This window comes from Branchiostoma belcheri, unplaced genomic scaffold (assembly GCF_001625305.1).
Source record: "Branchiostoma belcheri isolate BF01 breed outbred unplaced genomic scaffold, Haploidv18h27 scaffold1, whole genome shotgun sequence".
NCBI classification, from domain to species: Eukaryota; Metazoa; Chordata; class Leptocardii; order Amphioxiformes; family Branchiostomatidae; genus Branchiostoma; species Branchiostoma belcheri.
Genome location: NW_017802379.1, coordinates 11,290,606 through 11,310,166, shown reverse-complemented (window position 1 = coordinate 11,310,166; position 19,561 = coordinate 11,290,606). Strand labels below are relative to the sequence as shown.

The 19,561-nt window shown below is 39.9% G+C and overlaps 2 protein-coding genes across 2 annotated transcripts; one reads left to right on the top strand and one right to left on the bottom strand.

Moving 5' to 3' along the window:
- Nucleotides 1-1,999: 1,999 nt before the first annotated feature.
- On the top strand, nucleotides 2,000-9,746 carry LOC109484577 (phosphatidyl-N-methylethanolamine N-methyltransferase-like). The gene is made up of 3 exons (XM_019787943.1): nucleotides 2,000-2,115; nucleotides 4,510-4,697; nucleotides 9,362-9,746. The coding sequence occupies exons 1-3, from the start codon at nucleotides 2,015-2,017 to the stop codon at nucleotides 9,658-9,660; spliced, it is 588 nt and encodes a 195-aa protein (XP_019643502.1). The 5' UTR covers nucleotides 2,000-2,014; the 3' UTR covers nucleotides 9,661-9,746.
- Nucleotides 9,747-11,505: 1,759 nt separating this feature from the next.
- On the bottom strand, nucleotides 11,506-19,544 carry LOC109487944 (peptidyl-tRNA hydrolase 2, mitochondrial-like). Its single transcript, XM_019792085.1, has 5 exons — nucleotides 19,334-19,544; nucleotides 18,124-18,213; nucleotides 13,931-14,052; nucleotides 12,743-12,855; nucleotides 11,506-12,283 (listed from the first exon to the last, which is right to left on the bottom strand). Exons 1-5 carry the CDS (start codon nucleotides 19,457-19,459, stop codon nucleotides 12,234-12,236), a joined length of 501 nt encoding a protein of 166 aa, XP_019647644.1. The 5' UTR covers nucleotides 19,460-19,544; the 3' UTR covers nucleotides 11,506-12,233.
- Nucleotides 19,545-19,561: the final 17 nt, after the last annotated feature.

The following is a 19,561-nucleotide window of genomic DNA, read 5'->3' as shown; positions in this document are numbered from 1 at the left end:
ACCGTTTAGTATCAATAACATAAGTTTGGGTGATTGTCAAAATGTTACAGTTTGTATCTGGGTGTAAATCGGGTGATCCTCTAAGTAAAATGTTACATAAGAATTGCTCAGACATGTTATGTACATCAAAGATAGAGCCTACCAAGTTGGCACCGGTTGGTTGTTGGTCGGGGAAATGTTCTGTGTGACGGGGGAATAAAGGTTAACGTCGGTCGCGGCCTTCGGTCATTGAACTTGCGAGTGAACATAAGCAAAATAAGTTTAAACCATACAACACTTCCAAAAAAACAAGTTGTAGCAGTTCATCCTCAGTTCAGGACAATTTATATTTACTTTTGGGACAGTGCTGGGACAAGTTAATTTCAAGGCTTGGTTAGTACATTAGTTGGGGGGAAGGGGGAGGGCGGTTCTAAATGTGTGGTAGGGGCTTAAAGGTAAACCTCGGTCGGCCTTCGGTCACTGAACTTCCGAAATGAGCCAGGTATGATGACCCTGTGCCCGTACAGGGTGTGGTGAGGTACTGAACAATAGATATTCAGGCAGAGATAGTTTTCTCACTACAACAGGGCATAACATAGTGTGAACATAAGCAAAATAAAGTTGACTTCATCAAGTTCAAGTCATATAACACTTCCCGAAAACAAGTTGTTGCAGTTCATCCTTACTTCGGGACAATTAAATTTTACTTTTGGAACAGTGCTGGGACAATAGGAAGAAAAGTTAATTTCAAGGCTTGGTTAGTACATTGGTTTGGGGGGAGGTTCTAAATTTGTGGGAGGGTTTTAAAGGTAAACCTCGGTCGGCCTGCGGTCACTGAACTTCCGAAATGAGCCAGGTATGATGACCCTGTGCCCGTACAGGGTGTGGTGAGGTACTGAACAATAGATATTCAGGCAGAGATAGTTTTCTCACTACAACAGGGCATAACATAGTGTGAACATAAGCAAAATAAAGTTGACTTCATCAAGTTCAAGTCATATAACACTTCCCGAAAACATGTTGTGGCAGTTCATCCTAACTTCGGGACAATTAAATTTTACTTTTGGAACAGTGCTGGGGAAAATAGGAAGAAAAGAGGCTTGGTCAGTACATTGGTTTGGGGGGAGGTTCTAAAATTTGTGGGAGGGTTTTAAAGGTAAACCTCGGTCGGCCTTCGGTCACTGAACTTCCGAAATGAGCCAGGTATGATGACCATGTGCCCGTACAGGGCGTGGTGAGGTACTGAACAATAGAGCTTCAGACGGAGGTAATTATCTCACCACAACACTTACAGGGCCTCGGGCGTCAGCTAGTCTCATTATATCACACATAATTCAAGCTTCTTAAAGGCATCTAATGTAATTTCAGGGTGGTAAAAATAATTAAGGATGATAAAAACTGTTTGATATTGACATTTACTGACATTTCGTAGCACATTTTTGTCATCATTTCATGTTTAGAACGTTTGAAATAGCCACAGGCAATCTACGTAAGGAGTCCTTTTTTGGTACCACCCATAAATAGATAGAACCAGCGTTAAGGCCCGGATCTCCCACCTGCTGTAGAGCCCGAACCATGTTCGATATGACGTAATTCGAACAGAACGGTGTCTGAATTGGGGGTCACCGCGGTTATTTACAGTAAACCTGGGTTTCCCGGCCCCTCTTTACATAGGTACCTTCTAACAGAAAAAAAAACACACCTTTTCACAAATATAAACCATTTCCTTGACAGTAGATGTTAATCATTTTCGTAGTGAATATGGAACATGAGACGAAGCTACTGCTGTCATTGTGGGTGACCTTGAAGAAAGAAAGAAAGAAAGAAAGAAAGAAAGAAAGAAAGAAAGAAAGAAAGAAAGAAAGAAAAAAAGGAGGCGAACCCCTAAAACACGTCAAAATGTCGAAGCGGTGGTTCAGGCTTTGGCTTTACGTGTTTTAGGCTTTTTATCAGGGTTTCTTTGTTTGTACGGTATGTGGTCAAAGATCAGAAGACATCCCACGTGCAGGGTACGAAGTTCAGAAAACCACAAAAAATGGCTGCCCTGGAGGAGTATGTTCTGCTGGACGATCCCAACATGCTGGTCGCTGCTCTGGGGATCATCCTCAAACCCGCGATTTGGACGGTAATTTGCAGGTGGGTTCTTACTAGATGCAATAGCTCAATTGGTAGAGTGCTCGCTTTATAACCGGGAGGTCGTGAGTTCAAACCCCGGCCGGGTCATACCAAAGACTTTAAAAATGGTACAAACTTCTTTCTCTGCTTAGCACTCAGCATATATGAGAAAGAGTGTGGGAAGTTCAAACACACAGCACTACCAGCGGACTAGCCCCCTGCTGTAGTGCCCTGCACAACTGTGTGTCGCCCAAGGGCTACAGAAATGGAGATGGGCACCACCCTACGCTCTCCATAAAAGGATACTAACCTTCGTACCCTGCACGGGAGGCCTTTCTTTCCTCTCTCTCTCTTTCTCAAGTTAGCCTCGGTAGAAGGCTTATAGAACTGGGGGTTGGTGGTCTTCGGCCGTTTTCTGATTAGCCCAGTTCCAAAAAAAAAACAACAAAAAAAAACAGGGTAATTCAACCAGACCGGCTATGTTGTCTATATACAATCAGAAAATAGCACATAAAAGCTCCCAAAGACTCTGAAGACCCCCCAAGCCCCCAGTTTGGCATGCTTTGGAGGCTAGGCCTAGCCTGCATGCCAGTTCCCTTCGGTGACCCAACGGTGTACAGACATTTCTGCAACTCCCCCCGTAGCGGTAATTTAGATATAGCCTCGGAGGCTTCGGAAAGTTGCTGGAAAGAGTAGAAACTTGCGAAACTACATAGAGATAAGGGAGATGGTCCGCAAAAGAGTACTGGGGCGGTAAACTGTTCTCTAGATGACCAACTTCTGTCATGGTCTGGTAGCGTCTCGAAGCTTGATAGAGGCTAATTTAGATAGGCGAGCGCAATGCTTTGGGTCGGTCATTCGGACATTAAGTCCTGTTCTCATGTTTTTATGCACGGCAGTCCCAGAGTTACCTAGGGTTGACACTGTTCGCCATTTTGTTGTAGTTTGCTAACAGTCTGCTTTTAACTCGTAAACAATTGTTTACCAGGTAAACCACATTGTTGACTTTCTGACGTCATCTGACAGGTCACCGCACCCCTCCCCCCCCCCACAAGGCTCAAAGGTCCACTTTTTGGTCCACTTTATATCTAAAGGTCCAAGATTTTTCTTTAGCTGGACTGATTTGTATCACCAGCGGGGCTGGAATTGTATAAAAACTGCTCACTTTGTCATTGAATAAAAAGTTATCTCTGACTTTTTCCTTTGAAATCCTCTCAAAACGCAGGAAATGCAATTTCAAGAAGGTTCATTTTTCCCTAGGAACCTCGCACCTATGGCGCACGTTGGTCCCTCGCACTGAGAAGAACCCCCACTAATCAAAACCCAGCTTGCTACGTGCATGATTTACTCTAGAAAAAAACAACAACCCTATTTGCTTGTTTTATTTTGGCGACGCCTCATGGAAGGGGGCATTTTATTCTGACAACAAATGTATGATTCGAAGAACAATTGAGCGATTCCTATTTTGAATCCCATATCAGTATTTCCTGTTTACATTTTGTTATGTAGCCTATCCTGCGATTATCAAACTGGGTATTCATGGTGTCAGCAGAAGGTTGTGGGGTCGTGCGACGTAGCGGCAGAGTGCTCGATTCGGAACTAAGAGGTCCCGGGTTCGAGTCCTGACATGCCACCGATCTTGTGTCCCTGGGAAAGGCCCTTTACATGACTTTCTTCACTTAACTCAAGTGAAAATGAGTATTGTCCTGTCCTTAATTTGTACTGTGTTGGTGGCGGCATAAAATAAGTTGATATAATATAACTTGAGTGTGCCGTCGCCATGTTTGGTCATTAAATGTTGGAATAAGAAAAAATGTAATTTAGAGAGGATAGAAGGTAAACATCGTGCTGTAGTGGAATGTAGTTTGTGCAACAATGATAGAGTCAACATTTATAGATTGATGACTTCGATGTTTCCTACTTAATACACCAAAGAGTAATGCAGAAAGAAATATTTCCTCACACTGAATGTTTCTTGCTTTTCCGTCCTAAAATTGCATAGCATGCATACATGTATGTTAAATGCGACTTCAGAATAACAAAACTGGAAATATTCTGCATAAAGGCAATCTATATGATATTGACACATAATAATGCTTCACATCATGCAGCACATGTACATTTGAGTCAGCATTTCAGACCATAGGTATTTCAAACTGCAGAAACAAGCCCCAAGATGAGTCCTTTTTTTTTAGGTGGTACCCTAAAATCAGCACAGGGCCTTTCCAGGAATCATTTTGTGTCAGATTTTTTTTTGTATTTTTTGCTCCATGAGGGAGCATTGGGATAGTGTGGTTTCAGCTCAGTATGTAGATAAATGACTAGAATATTGCCTTTGAAAAATCGGGTTTACAAGCCCTAAAACTGCATTGGATGCCTTTAAGGTAGGTGTATTAATTTGTTTTCCATCCACAGGTCCGAATATCGTACCCGCTGGATGACCAACTTGTTCCGGTCCAAATATACCGCCTGTAGTGTACTGGCCGTTACCATTCTCCTGATGGGGGTAGTGAGGGACTCCCTGTACATGACAGCTCTGCAGAGCCAGCCTACCCTCCCTGCCATACATCTACCTGTAGTAGGATATGGTATCGCCGGCATCGGTGAGTTATAGAAAGTTTATTGCAAATACATGCCCGAGGGCTAATTACAGTTACAAACAACATAAGAAAGAAAATACAGTGGTATGTGAGACTATATCTACGTCCGTAACATTATACATGTACCATAGTATATTCTACAACATACATGGTGCTAGCTATAGTTTTACTGGGTTTGACTTCATTTTAGGCAATGGAAGACGAATTTACCCACTTCTTCTATAATATGTGGGTTCTTTGATTTTAGTAGTCAAGTTGTTTTTTGCGTGGTAGGGAATGGTCGGAAAGTAGGGGAGCATTTTGGACACGGTGGTAAATAATTGTTTTCTGATGTCGTCATAAAATGCACAGTTAGAGATCCACTTCCGCGTGACTTCTTTCCAAGCACAAGAGCTACCTACCATCTAAAATTCATGACCCTAGCATGTCCAGATCGCGAGATATCAAGATCAAAAGCTCCGCTGCAGTGCCAAGGGAAGCCACTAGGGGGCCAAATCTAGTCTAGATTCAGTCACACCCTACCAACCCACCTAGTATGAAACCAATCCATCCCGCCGTTCTTGAGATATCTTGTTGAGAAAATTCAATTCCCTAGTCAATACATTCGTGGAATTCGTAGGCTGAATATTTTCAACTCAATCGCAGTACTCTACCAACAGCTCAATAGGGTTAAGACCGATTTTGCCCCTCTGACCTCATTAACTGATGTCTTAACTTCAATGTGTAATACAGGCTTACTTAGTGGTTATTTTGTAAAACTTTCAAAAACTGGTGAAACACAACATCCATAAGATTGAGTCTGACTTCATGGGTTTCATAGAAAACTCATCAATATTAAATTATAAATATAATTAGCACCACTACATTTTATCACTTTTAGGCTCCCGGCGCAAGCCTCGGGTACATCTTATTAGGATAAATTTGGTATGTATGTATTCAGCAAAGAAAACTCTATAACATTCTGCTAGGACCATGCTTACTGGTCTAATCATTACAAGAATATTCTTTAATATGTTCAAAAAATTGACAAAAATGGCACGTTTGTAATATTCATGAGTGCTTTGGAGAATACTGAACGACTTCACAATCATGGTCCTAGCAGAATATTGTAGGGCAACTTGTCTACTTTCCAAACATGTCTTTTGTGACTGTGTAGAAGATTGCATATGGTTGCGCCTTTCGAACAAAAAAATAACACAAAATTTAGAGTTTTGGCTTCTCCAAAGATGAAATCTGATCTCTTTGTTTGGATAAGATGACAATATAGCCAATCAATTTGTTGACTTGGTCCCTGACAGCAGGGAACCAGACTACCTACAGGAGAACAATAGACAAGTTCACAGTTGTTCACACCTGGACCCTGAGCAGTGCTATACGGGTGACAGACGCAGCTCAAGTAAACGGCTTGGGTTTTTTTTTTCAAGAGCTAACAAGCATGGCTGTAAACATTAATGCTGGAATAAATGATCAGTGTCCAAGTATAACATGCACACACAATTTTATGGAACTGCCAAGATAAGCAAGAAAGTTTCTGTTTACATACACTTTTAAGTTTTATCATCATGTGTATTCAAATAACAACATAATACACTCAGAACACTGGGGGCCAGGAAATGTTACACATGTATATCCACACAAATACAAAAGACAAGCATGTGCATGGCTGGACAACCATTTTGCTTCCCGGCTGGCATGCATGTGTAATTGCTAAATCTAAACTTGGCCATCCCTGATTATAATATAGTGTTGACATTTCCAAAACACTGAGGTCAGAACACAACAGGTAAAGACTAGAAGAGCAGTTAAATGGTGTAAATGCCTTTCCAGAAAAGGGGTCGAGGGAGAAGAAATATACATTAACCAAAAGGGAATCATGTTTACTTCTTCACCGTGAATCTGCCCTGCCATTTATGAGGCACTGACAAAGCCGCAGTTATGGGTCTATTCAATGAGCTCTTTCTATCCCCATGGTCTATTCTAAGCTAAGCTAAGATTGCTTCCTTGTTCATAATCGAATTTTCCTGTATTATAAACAATGAAAGTATCTACGTATATCAGCATGTAGAATCTGCGCTTCCTTTGCCCATTTCTCAGTGAGTTGTTTGACAAGAGCTAGACTGGAACTTTAGTTTGGAATCGTTCTGTCTATTGTATATAACTCAAGATCAATCAAAATTTGATTTTAAACCTCCTAGTTTTATGTATTTAATACAACAACCAGGCAGTGTGAAATGTGAATTCTAGTACATGTACATGTACTAGTATCTCACAGGTTGAGTTAAAAATACTTTCCTATAAATGTACACGGTCAGGAGTATGTTTTTCATCTAACGTTTGCTTGCGTAATTCTGCCAGGGTACACAATTCCGCAACCCTGAAAAGATGTGTCCGGACATCTGCTTGGGCGTATCTTTTCAGTTTTTTTGTGTGGAATTGCTTGGTTGAATATGTACAAACATGTACGTACCCTGGTGGATATTATAAGAATAGACGTTAATACACATCCAGCATTTATTCCCAGACAGCCAAATGTATAGAAGCCCTTCACACTCCACAGGGTGCCGGGTGGCATCTCACCTGAGGTACCTGCCCCCCTCCTGGAAAGTTTTCGCACTGGGCGGAGAGGGGGCAATTATGAAACAATAGAGGGAATATGGAAATCTCAGGGTCAAAGGCCGTTTCCATGCGTCACTAGGGCGGCCAACGCCCATTTCCTTGGTGGCTGAGAAATGGTCTTAACCCTATTGAGAGCTCCGCCCCTGAGGCGTTGCCAAAAACAGTACCTGATCCTAGCAATATAATAACCCAGTCATAGAACTAGATATGCACGCTTTTCGATACACGATAGCCAAACACTGGATGGAAACAGTGAAGTGACAAAAAAATGCATTTTGAAGTATCAATTGTAAATTCAAAAGTATCTATAATATATGGGCATACCTTGAAAGACAACAATATACACAGTACCTAAAAATGCTTTTGCCAGTGAAGTTTGCTTGAATTACCATCAGTTGGTCACCCCAGTGTAAAAGAAAAAGTGTTTGTAGAAAAATCTAGTTTTCGTTTACAAATGCTATTACTATACATGTAAGCAGCCCTTTTATGACCAGTAGATGCACAGCTATATATATGTATAGCAAACGGGGCATTTATTGTAAATGACGGCAACATAAGGTTTCTAATAACCTTTTATACAATTGAAAGTAATTGACAAAGTTACAACTGACAATCTTACGATTTGTAACTCGTTTAGAAAGTGTTCTTCATAGTTTGCTTACAAAATGTCTTACCGCAAGTGTAAAGAAAATACAAATTGAGGTTTAAACTCTGACCTTGTAGGTGCATGCATTCAGTAGCCCTTGTTTCAAACGACGTACATAAAAACTACACTACAATGCTAATACTGTATACTAGTATCTCATTAGAAAATGAATTTCATTTTGTTATGGAATGTATCAAATATGATGTTTTACGTAACAAGCTATTTACGTTTCTCGAATCAAGTACAACAGATTTTAAAAGTCGCAATATTGTAGACAGATTTGAATATATCTTTACATGTAATGGTTCCCACAACGCAAAAATAGGTAGATATATAAAGGACTGCTTTGTTATTAGAAACGATACCGAAACTTGTGATTAGCCCACTCTATTGTAACACTTTATCAAAGACTTGTGCTAGCCCTTATTATTTGAGTAATTATTATTAAGATATGTTAGGTTTTATTCGACATTAGGTCTAATTCAACACATTTATTGTTTGTTTAAAGTTAAAACTTTTGGTCCAACACAAAAAAATTCTCTCAGCTATAGCTTTTGACCAGTCACTCTGGTCTTCCTCAGTAGACATTTATTATGGGTTCACCACACCACGAAGTGGTGTGGTGAAACCATATTGCTTTTTCTGATGTTTCTTCTCCTTCTCCTCCTCCTTCTCCTCCTCCTGCCATATCTTTAAATGGATTCAGCTTCTTCATTTTAGGGCCTAAGGTCCTGAAATTTGGTATGGAGGTACAGTGGGCAAATACCCCTAGGCGTTTTTTAAATTATTGTGATACAGGCTTTTAGAATGGTTTTATTTTAGTTTTTTGGCTGTGTAATAGCTAATGTATTACTGTGTAAGTGTGCAGTGTTTACCACATTTGGACATGAGTCATCACAATGGCATGCAAGGCATCAACCAATAGGCATGCAGCTTTCCTCTATTCTCCTTGCTGATTGGCTGTTGGGATTTAACTGGCTTAACTTCATTTACACCTGCACAGAGCCATGCCATACTGACAGTATGTCTGTATTCAAGTGTTTTGGTAGGTATTTTAAGCTTTCCTGCTCCAGCATTGGAATGCGGGCTATGAACGCTTCTTTTTATCTTGAAAATCAACAGTTTGCATTATGCAATCCTAACCAATAATGTAGGGAATAGCTATCCAACTGTTGTAGTCTTAGTTGTATGTTACTTCATACTATAGTTATATCAATGTAAAGCATTGTTTTCCCTTGTGTTTCTCATTCTTTCCCTGCCATGTGGTAAAATGTGGTGAACCCATCGCTATATTTGCTCCAAAGCAAATATTGGCCTTTCTAGTTGTTTGTTATTTTCTTTATGTAGTTTGCCATACATGTGTAATTGCCGTGCAATAAAGTTCTTCTTCTCATTCTTCACACAGGATCCCTCTTTGTGTTTAGCTCCTTCTGGCGGCTAGGCTGGTACTGCACCTTCATGGGTGACTACTTCGGTATCCACCTGGACGAGCGCATCGACAGTTTCCCGTTCAGCGTGCTGGACAACCCCATGTACTGGGGAACTACCCTCAACTTCCTGGGCGTGGCCTTCATGATGGGCAGTCCGGCCGGCTTGATTCTGTGTCTTTTGATCGTCGTTTGCTACAAGATTTTGCTAAGATTGGAAGAGCCTTTCACTGCAGATATATACAGTAAACGTGGTTTGGCACAGAAGAAAGTTTGATCAAGCAAAACCTCAACTGAAAGGCACCACATACAGTAATATTACGATGATACAAATAGTAAATTTTCTAAGATACTTTTGTGTTATTTAATTGCAGTATGCTATAAGATCCTGCTAAGATTGGAAGAGCCTTTTACTGCAGATATATACAGTAAACGTGGTTTGGCACAGAAGAAAGTTTGACAAGGCAAAGCATCAACTAAATCTGCATTAGGCAACAGAAAAAAATTTCTAGGCCGAATACTTCTGTGTCTTCTGATCGTCATTTGCTACAAGATCCTGCTTAGATTGGAAGAGCCTTTTACTGCTGATATATACAGTAAACGTGGTTTGGCACAGAAGAAAGTTTGACAAGCTAAAAGCTGCATAAGGCAACATTAGGACGATACAAAAAGTAAATTTTCTAGGCTGGATACTTTTGTGTCTTTTCATTGTACATGTAGTATGCTAAAAGATCTTGCTAAGATTTGAAGAGCCTTTCATACAGTAAACGTGGTTTGGCACAGAAGAAAGTTTGAGAAGGCAAAACCTAAACCAAAAGCTGCTTAAGCAACATTAGGATGATACAAAAAGTAAATTTTCTACGACGGATACTGTTGTGTCTTTTAATTGTAGTATGCTACAAGATCCTGGTAAGATTTGAAGAGCCTTTCACTGTGGATATATACAGTAAACGTGGTTTGGCAAGGAAGAAGGTTTGATCAATCAAAACCTCAACTAACAGCGGCATTAGGCAACTTTAGGACGATACAAAATTTTGTAGGCCAGATGCTTTCGTGTCTTTTCATTGTAGTATGCTACAAGATCTTGCTAAGATTTGAAGAGCCTTTCACTGCTAATATAACAGTAAACGTGGTTTGGCACAAAAGAAAGTTTGATAAGGCAAAGCATCAACGAAAAGTTGCATTAGGCAACAGTAGGACGATACAAAAATTTTCTAGGCCGGATACTTTTGTGTCTTTTCATTGTAGAATGCTACAAGATCTTGTTAAGATTTGAAGAGCCTTTCACTGCGGATATACATGTATACAGTAAACGTGGTTTGGCACAGAAAGTTTGATCAGGCAAAACATCAACTGAAAGCAGCATTATATACAGCAATATTACGATGATACAATAAGTAAATGTTCTATACAGGCTTTTCACTAGCGCCATGTTGGAGTACAGTGATGTCTGTTAAACATGCCAACATGCTGCTACTTAATCAATTTACCCGCCAACACCTGGTCACCGGGATTCAAATGGTAATTATCATGACGTCAATGAAAAGCCTCTATTCATTTCTTTACAAAGTAAATTGAGCCAACTCTACTCTATTGCAAGTGTCATTCTAGAAGTGGAGGTGCCAAAATACGATACCTTACGATGGCAGTAAAAATATGCAGAGCAGTAGTGAGTGAGGAGTGAGTGAGTGAGGAGTGAGTGAGTGAGTGAGGAGTGAGTGAGTGAGGAGTGAGTGAGTGAGTGAGTGAGTGAGTGAGGAGTGAGTGAGTGAGGAGTGAGTGAGTGAGTGAGTGAGAGTGAGTAGTTTCTTGAGTTAAACCATTCCTATCTATGTGATTGACTGAATGAGGTAAACACTGTGCGTTTGCTCTGGAAATGTTACCTTGAAGTTTTCGGTAGTTTATTTGTCATCATTACAATGTACATGTACTTCATTGTGCAAAGTGTTTGTTTTCTGTTTATTGCTTGTATATCTTCAGTTATTTAAATACATTCAAGTCACAGCAAGTGACTGTGATAAAACACAATGTAGTAAAATATGCATAGAATCAGAAATTGAAAAAAAAAGAATGATTACAAGAAATTCACAACTATAAATACTAGAGGTGTAAAATCTTCGATTTTTTGTTTGGCTTTATTTTTATAAGTGTGTTTCATATTGCAATATACTTTTAAGACAAGTAAAAAGTTCATCAAAGATGTACACGAATGAACCCAGACCAACAAACATACTCTGTGATTCCAGGGAGGCAAAACTAGATTTCAAAGACAATTTTCTGGTCATTTTTAATGACACTAGTAGGTCCAGCCAACCCTATCCCATAGCATACTGATATCTATGAGGCAAAAAATGTGATGTCGCTGACAGAAAATGGTTCCTTGTTTTGTGTTGTAGGCTAGGTCTAGTTATTTATTGGTGGTACCCAAAAATAAAGGGACTCTTCTCCTAGCTTGTTTTGGGGTTATTTAAAACGCTTCCAGTATGACATGATGACAAAATTGTACTAAGTAGTAGCACAGTAGATGTCAATATCTAAATGTGACTGATTTCAACGTACTGTAATTCCTTATTTCTTTCACAGTACTGTTATGTTCATTGTTTTCACAGACATCTCTGTACCATGAACTTATCATTACAGTTAACAAATAATTCCTGGACTTTCTTTTTCCTGCATCTGTCGCCACCGTTTCATAAACAGGTCAACTTTTCTCAGACCTTGAAATTTTGCTATAGTGAACATAAAGTGAATTGCAGTATTTTTTTACGCCCTGAATTTGCAGAGGATGCCATTAAAGCAAACATCTGCTTGGAGATCTTGGCACTGAACCCGTGGCCGCAGCAGCAGTGGTCAGTACAGCTTTAGATGACCGGTCACCTGGTCTATCAGTTCAACTGGACCTGCAAAAAAAAAACAGAGGCATGCAATGCTACATGGTTCTGCTAGGTGGGGAAGTTTGAACTCACTAGCAACAAGATCTGCCAAAAAAACATAATCAACTGAATATAATATATACACGTAGTTCTAGCAATATTATCATGCATATTTTAATAATCACAGGGCATATGCTGAAACAGCTCCACAACAAGAAATTTCCATTTTATACAAATATGTGTCTAAGAAAGAATCAAAATAAAATACAACTGTAGTAAATAGACAAAGACACTGACCAAAAAAGACAATATTGTGTCCTACTCTTTTTTTATTGTTATCTATGACAATCGAAAAAATACACTACATAACTTAACGTAGTCTTAAGTTATATAATATACCAAGGACACTAAATACAAGATTTTATTTTCAACCTCCTTGCATATATAAAGATACATTTGTATATTGGTTTTTTTCCTAACTCTCACCTGGACCGATTCCTAGTACAGTTTTGGACCCTGGTGCGATCTGTGTTCTCCCTGCATCCTGTATGAGGGTTGTTTGTAGACCAATTGCTCTGGTTTGACGGGCAAGCTCGATTCTGGGACAAGTAAAAATGATAGTATGTGTAAATGTACTAGTACGACAGTATTAGCGCAATATCTGTTTCTGTATAGCCGGTATAACCGCCCTTTGGAGTAACACACCAGCTTTGCAGGTATGCGCCATGGTGGCAGCTGGCTACATTACACCGATCGACTAAGTCTTGTTACACCTAACCCTTGAACTCTAGACATTGTTTAAAGCTATCTAATGACAATGCCCCTACTGTACTTGGTGACAGCAAGTTCTACTCTGCAATAGTTCTAGGAAAGAAAAAGCTCTTGAAGACTTCTGTATCTGTATCTGTATCTGTATAGCCGGTATAACTGCCCTTCAGCGTAACACACCAGCTTCGCAGGCACGCGGCGCGGCGGCAGCTGGCTACATTACATCGATCGACTTGTTACACCTAACCCTTGAACATCTAACTCTAGACATTGTTTCAAACTACCTAATGACAATGCCCCTACTGTACTTGGTGACAGTGAGTTCCACTCAATAGTCCTATGAAAAAAATGAGTTTTTGAAGACTTCAATCCTTGGTTAATAACTCTGGTACTTGAAGGCATGGCTATTTCTCCTGACGTGTTTGATTTGGTTTTATTGGTTTGCACATTAGACAAAACAGACAGTAATAATACAAAACAAGGATAAAACAGGTGCAGAAGGAGGGAAGAAGCATGGAATAGTAAATATAATCAATAAATGGAAATAACACAATAGCAAAATGGAAATAATAGAATAAGGATAATAAAATGATATACGGTATAAATTAATGACAATGAAATAAGGTAATGTAAGTTATAAATGCAGTGCAATAATGATAATGATAATAATTATTATGAGTTAAACTAAGAGAGAACACAAAATGAAACTACTACAGGAGGGTAGGTTCGTTTATCAGATGGTTTTTCAAAGCTTGTTTGAGTGAGAGAAAAGACAAGGTAGGTTTCTTTAGGGCTGGAGTTAGTTGATTCCATAAGGTGACCCCTTTGTATCTAACTGACATTTGGGCAAGAGAAGTTTGTTAAGGAACACAGCACATCTACATGTGTAATGCCTACCATACTCACATGGTTGGTTCATCTGGAGCCTTGACCACAACCTTAGGCTGTCCATAGTACTCCCAGAGCTGTAGCAAGTCAGGGTTACTCCTGGACATTTTCTTGTACAAGGATACAGCAGCATGGGAACACTGAGGAAAAACAACAACAACAACAACAAGTCAGGGTTACTCCAGGACATTTTCTTGTACAAGGATACAGCAGCATGGGAACACTGAGGAAAAACGACAACAACAACAAGTCAGGGTTACTCCTGGACATTTTCTTGTACAAGGATACAGCAGCATGGGAACACTAAAAAAACAACAATGCAACTTAGGCCACACCAATTTAATTTGTTGGTTCTCGGATTTTTTCAGAAAAAATATGGAGCTATGTAAGCGTGCTGAGTGACACGCTATAACGTGGCTTTGACGTGCACAGGGAACACACCATGACGGCAGTCATAGGGTGCTATATGGGGCACCAAGAACGGCTGTCTTTACTGTATCTATATCAACAAATTATGTGGACAGGTAGTAATAGCTCACTCAAAAAATAGTTCAAGAATCATATTTTGTAGTGGTTGGGTTTTTATGACTGGCTGAGTTTACGAAAACATCGAATCATCGGCAAGTTCGTGCATCGCCCGTCGCTGACCGGCCGATCGCGGGACTCGTTCAGCCATCCATTCTACAAATAAAGGAAGGAACACTACATGTCTTAAACTGCACTTTCTTTTGTAGTATCTCCAGTAATAGTTTGTGTTTTTCCTTGTCTGGAGTAACTAAAATAGCTGTATAAACTGCGCGCCGCGCCGCGGCCGGCGGTCCGCCATGTTGGTGCGGAGCGGCTTCAGACAGAACGTAGCCACTTATTTTGATACGGCGATACGGCGTGAGTTGTAGATGTGCTTTTGAACAAAAAATATGGTATGGAGAAAATAAAGTGAGCGTATGCATTTCACCGATTGTGTATCGTATAAATTTAGAACGTTCTGTGGGGAAAGTCGATGAAATCTTCCGATTAGAACTCGCGGGTAAATCCAAAGATCGAACCGCTACCGAGTCGCCGTCGCCACGTGTTAGCCTGCGCGCCAGAACGCGGGCTTCTAAGTCGTTGCCGCGTGTTTGTCAGCACATCAAGACGTGTGGCGGTTCTTCACGTAAAACCATGTTGGTGGGTGCAGAAGGCCATCAAAAGGGTAAGATCTATTTTTTTTAATACAAATGTTTTGTGTATATCGTACTTACGGTTTTCATAACAAAGGAATTTTCACATCTTTTTCGTTATTCACGCTGCCGTTGTGGCGTGTTTACCCGCACACTAAAACGATCTAAAACGGTTGTCACGTGCACATTGCAACGATCTCTCGCGGCAAATTTGTCAGTGGGTATAGGTGATTTGTGTTTTGATGTTGCATTTTGGAATTGTAGTTTTCGTACTTACAACGAAGTTTTGCATTTTAATCATTGTACTCTAGCATACCTTGTCATTTTACTGATGACTAGGTTGTCGTCGGCACAACGTGCTTTTGACTTTCTTTTAAATCTAACCTCCTTGGTTAGACATGCGGAAGTTTACTGTTAACTTGAGCTTTATTTAATTCTCAAATCATTTTCACCTATTTTCTGCCGATGAAACTGTCATTCTCTGAATTCCAAGTTTCGTCAAGTTCCTCCCGTTTCTAGAAAATCCAATATGGCGCCCGATATGTATTGAGTATAGTGTCTACTTGTTCCATCTGGGGTCCATGTTGTCTGATCAGGGTCTGATCTTTAGGTTTGTCAGTGCAGTGAATTTAGCCGATCATGTATTGATAAAATGGCCGTATTCGTGATTTTTTTTAAAGTCTGCTTCGTGGGACTTTCGTTAGCCACGCTAACGTATTGTTTCCATTTTTACACACTGTGCTTAGCTCTTACCTTGGTGCACAAAGGCATTAGTTGGCGTTACCTATTCACCTCTAATCACCAACATTACCATTTGAAAAGATTGTATTGTACAGGCGTTGAATGGTGGGATATTGCTAACCCACGCTGTCGTCGCCATCTTTGCTCCCAATAATATGAACTTTACCACTGAGTAGGAGTGTCAATCTGCAAAAATTTTCAGATAAACGACTACAGACTATGACTGAACCAACGTGACCACACCGGGTACAACGATTATTTCATGGATTTGTACCAATCATAGCCATATACGTGCAGAAAATCAAATTTCAACTATTAGTAGTAGTTGTTGTTATTGTTACTGTTCGTCAGTCTAAGGACGACTTATAAGTTTCATCAAGATATACTTGGTCTGTCGTTCTCGACGATGGCGGCCAGACCATAGACATCACTTCTGTGTGTCCCTCTCTGGCTCAGCAGTCCTATACGGGCTTTGAGGGTTCTTGCCAGTCAGCGATGTGGAGACAGCTCTGGATGCACATACAATTTACTACAAATTTCAAGTAACTGAGCATGCTACATACAAGTATATAAATATGTACAATAATAAAAGGTCTGCATATGATACACATACATATATAAACGCTAGGTGGAAGCCAAGCTGGCGTACATGACTCGGAGACTTTACGAGGATAAGCCAGCTCAGACATAAACGTAATTTCAAAGGTTTGTTGATTGGCAGGAACAGACGACCACATATTAGTTCCACATGATTACTAGCCCTGTTTTGTGGTCAATACTGGAACACATATCCTTTCTGCCCCTCTGCAGAGCAAATTTCTTCCGAACAGCGTCATGCACGAACTTGCCGATGATTCGATGTTTTCGTAAACTCAGCCAGTCATAAAAACCCAACCACTACAAAATATGATTCTTGAACTATTTTTTGAGTGAGCTATTACTACCTGTCCACATAATTTGTTGATATAGATACAGTAAAGACAGCCGTTCTTGGTGCCCCATATAGCACCCTATGACTGCCGTCATGGTGTGTTCCCTGTGCACGTCAAAGCCACGTTATAGCGTGTCACTCAGCACGCTTACATACCTGAAATATGAAGCGACAGGGCGAAAAAAATAAAAATAAAAACAGGTCTAGGCATCCTATTATAGGCTTAAATGCTACAAAATGAGCCATGAAGTCAACACAAAAGGCTGGGTTAAAATTTAAACATTGAATTTTGAACTATTAATCAAACCACTGCAATGATAGATGGGAAAACTGTAACAACTAGGAAGAAAAGGACTTTCCTCAACTGTTGGGGGGCAAAACATGAGCATTTTTCAGTTGATTCAGGACCAGAATCAATTTTTTTTTTTTTTTGGCAAATCAAGAAAAAACGAAGAGGCAAATCCGAGAACCAACAAATTAAATTGGTGTGGCCTTAGGTTAATAAAATAGTAAAAATAGTTCTTTTATTTGCTATAGAAGTTTTCTAACAAAATATTAGTGTTTTTTTATTGCGATTTACCATATGTGTGGAAGGGTTGAATGGCTATCAAAAAGCATGGAATGCAATAACTGGTGATGTGGCAAAGTGGATTTCCTTTGCATTTGGTAGGTTGTGAGTTCGATCCCAAGCAAAGTCATACAAAAACTGTAAATATGGTAGCTAGTAGTAGTATCATGGTACATATTGCTTTCTCTTTCTGTTTAAAGCACTCAGAATTTTAGAAAGAATATTGAGCCCACTATATTTATATATGAGTTCACTGCTGTAGTGATTGCAAAACTGTGTGGCCCAAGAGCTACAGAAACGCAGATGGACAGTGCCTAAAACACTGCAGGTGCAGGAAGGAACTTCAACTCTTAACTACCAAGATGTCAACTTGGAGACCAGACTGTAGGATTTGAACCACACTTGGAAAGACCCCAGCCCTACACTGTACACTTTTTGCTGGTGGGATGTTTCACATGCTTGGGGTGTGGCTCTCAAATATGAGACCACTGAATCAACTCAACTATGCTCATATTTTGAGGGATGTCCTTTTCTTCCTAGTTGTTACAGTTTTTCCATCTATCAATGCAGTGGCTTGATTAAAAGTTCAAAATTCATTGTTTAAATATTAAGTAACCCAGCCTTTTGTGTTGACTTCATGGCTTCTATCATTGCATTTGGGGCTATCATAGGATGCCCAGACCTAGCCTGTTTTTATTCTTTTTTTTTTCGCCAAGTCGCTTAATAATTTTTTTCTGAAAAAATCTGAGAAACAACAAATTAAATTGGTGTGGCCTAATATAACATTACATTATTGTAGTATCAGACGTACCTGTGCAGCCACTTTTCCTTTCCCCATCTTCAGGTCTTGTCTCACAACAAACACCATCTTGTACTCCCCCATCTCACCCATGGTACTGTCCTGGAAAGTTATGACAGACATTGATTTATTAGTATTACTAGTGCTGTGTACCTAAACCCACATTTAGCTTCAGGTTCGGATTTAAGTCCAAAGGTATAGATTCAGTTCTGGACTCGTAAATCCTGACCTTAACCTACAAATGTATGGCATATACAAAATTGCATGTTGGCAAGCTTGCAATGTTGTCTGGGCAAAACTGTGGCCATATAACATGGAGGCAGACACTTGACGATGCCCGATGGCAATGTTTTCTTCATTTTGCAGCACAGATTTTGCAACCTATGGAAGGTTTTAGGTGATTTGGAAGGAAAGGGGGTATGTCACATGTGACATGATTTTTTTTAATGAGTTCGGAATTAGTTCTTGACTTTAAGGGGGTTTTCTTTGGAATGAACCTAAACATTTTTACAAGTCTGGAACCGGTCCAGCAAACTGTACTGACAAGTGAAATATAAACTTTATATTAAAAGTTATATATATGTTCCCTTCTTTCCATAATATCTGATGTAATAATTTGTGTTATAGCTTATACAGCCTCAGGCATGATTTGTAATGAACCGACAGGAACTCAGTATCAATATCTTGAACCAGGGCTTTAGCCAGCTCGAAATTTTTTACCGACTTGAACACTGGTCACTTGATCATATTCTCCATGCAGTGGTAGTTTTATAAAAGAAGTTATTCTACTTTTCTAGCATTTCCTCATAAATCATGCAAATGAGGTCCTGATATGAAGTATGTTTAATGATGTTCACCTTCCCAAGACCTACCCACCTACATGTTCTTAACTTATCGTGCCAAATGACACACACACACACACACACATACATACATACATGTACACATACAGTCACACACACACATACCCACACAGACATACACACACACTGTCACAGTCACACACACACACACATACGCAGACACACAATCACATGCACACACACATGCACACACACACACACACACACACTCACACACACATACACACAAACACATATACATACAAACACCACCAAAAACCTGACCTTCCGGTTAGGGTAATGAATTAAAGGCCAGGCAATAAAGACAACATAAACAGACCGAACCTTAGATCTGCTCCGAAAAATTGAACACGTGTTACCTCGTCATCTTTTAGCTCCGCGCTGGGAAGAATTTTCCTCCCTGTCTTCGACCTTAACAGCCAACCTAAGGCGATTCCGAACCCTACACCAGCAAGAAGTTGAAGACTTGCTCCTTCTAACATCATTTGTGTATTCTAACTTCCCTAAAATGTTCAAATTGGTCTAAATTTCACAAAATTCAAGTCAGAAACTGAGAAAGAAGAAATCAGTTCAAACAGAAACTTCGC

Bases quoted from the DNA above. Each gene is read 5' to 3' on its own strand.
- LOC109484577 (XM_019787943.1), top strand. From the start codon at position 2,015: ATGGCTGCCCTGGAGGAGTATGTTCTGCTGGACGATCCCAACATGCTG. The intron at 2,116-4,509 runs GTGGGTTCTTAC...TTCCATCCACAG, and splicing joins ATTTGGACGGTAATTTGCAG to GTCCGAATATCGTACCCGCT. The intron at 4,698-9,361 runs GTGAGTTATAGA...TTCTTCACACAG, and splicing joins ATATGGTATCGCCGGCATCG to GATCCCTCTTTGTGTTTAGC.
- LOC109487944 (XM_019792085.1), bottom strand. From the start codon at position 19,459: ATGATGTTAGAAGGAGCAAGTCTTCAACTTCTTGCTGGTGTAGGGTTC. The intron at 12,856-13,930 runs GTGAGTATGGTA...TACTTGTCCCAG, and splicing joins GCTCCAGATGAACCAACCAT to AATCGAGCTTGCCCGTCAAA. The intron at 12,284-12,742 runs GTGAGAGTTAGG...TTTTTTTTGCAG, and splicing joins TGTACTAGGAATCGGTCCAG to GTCCAGTTGAACTGATAGAC.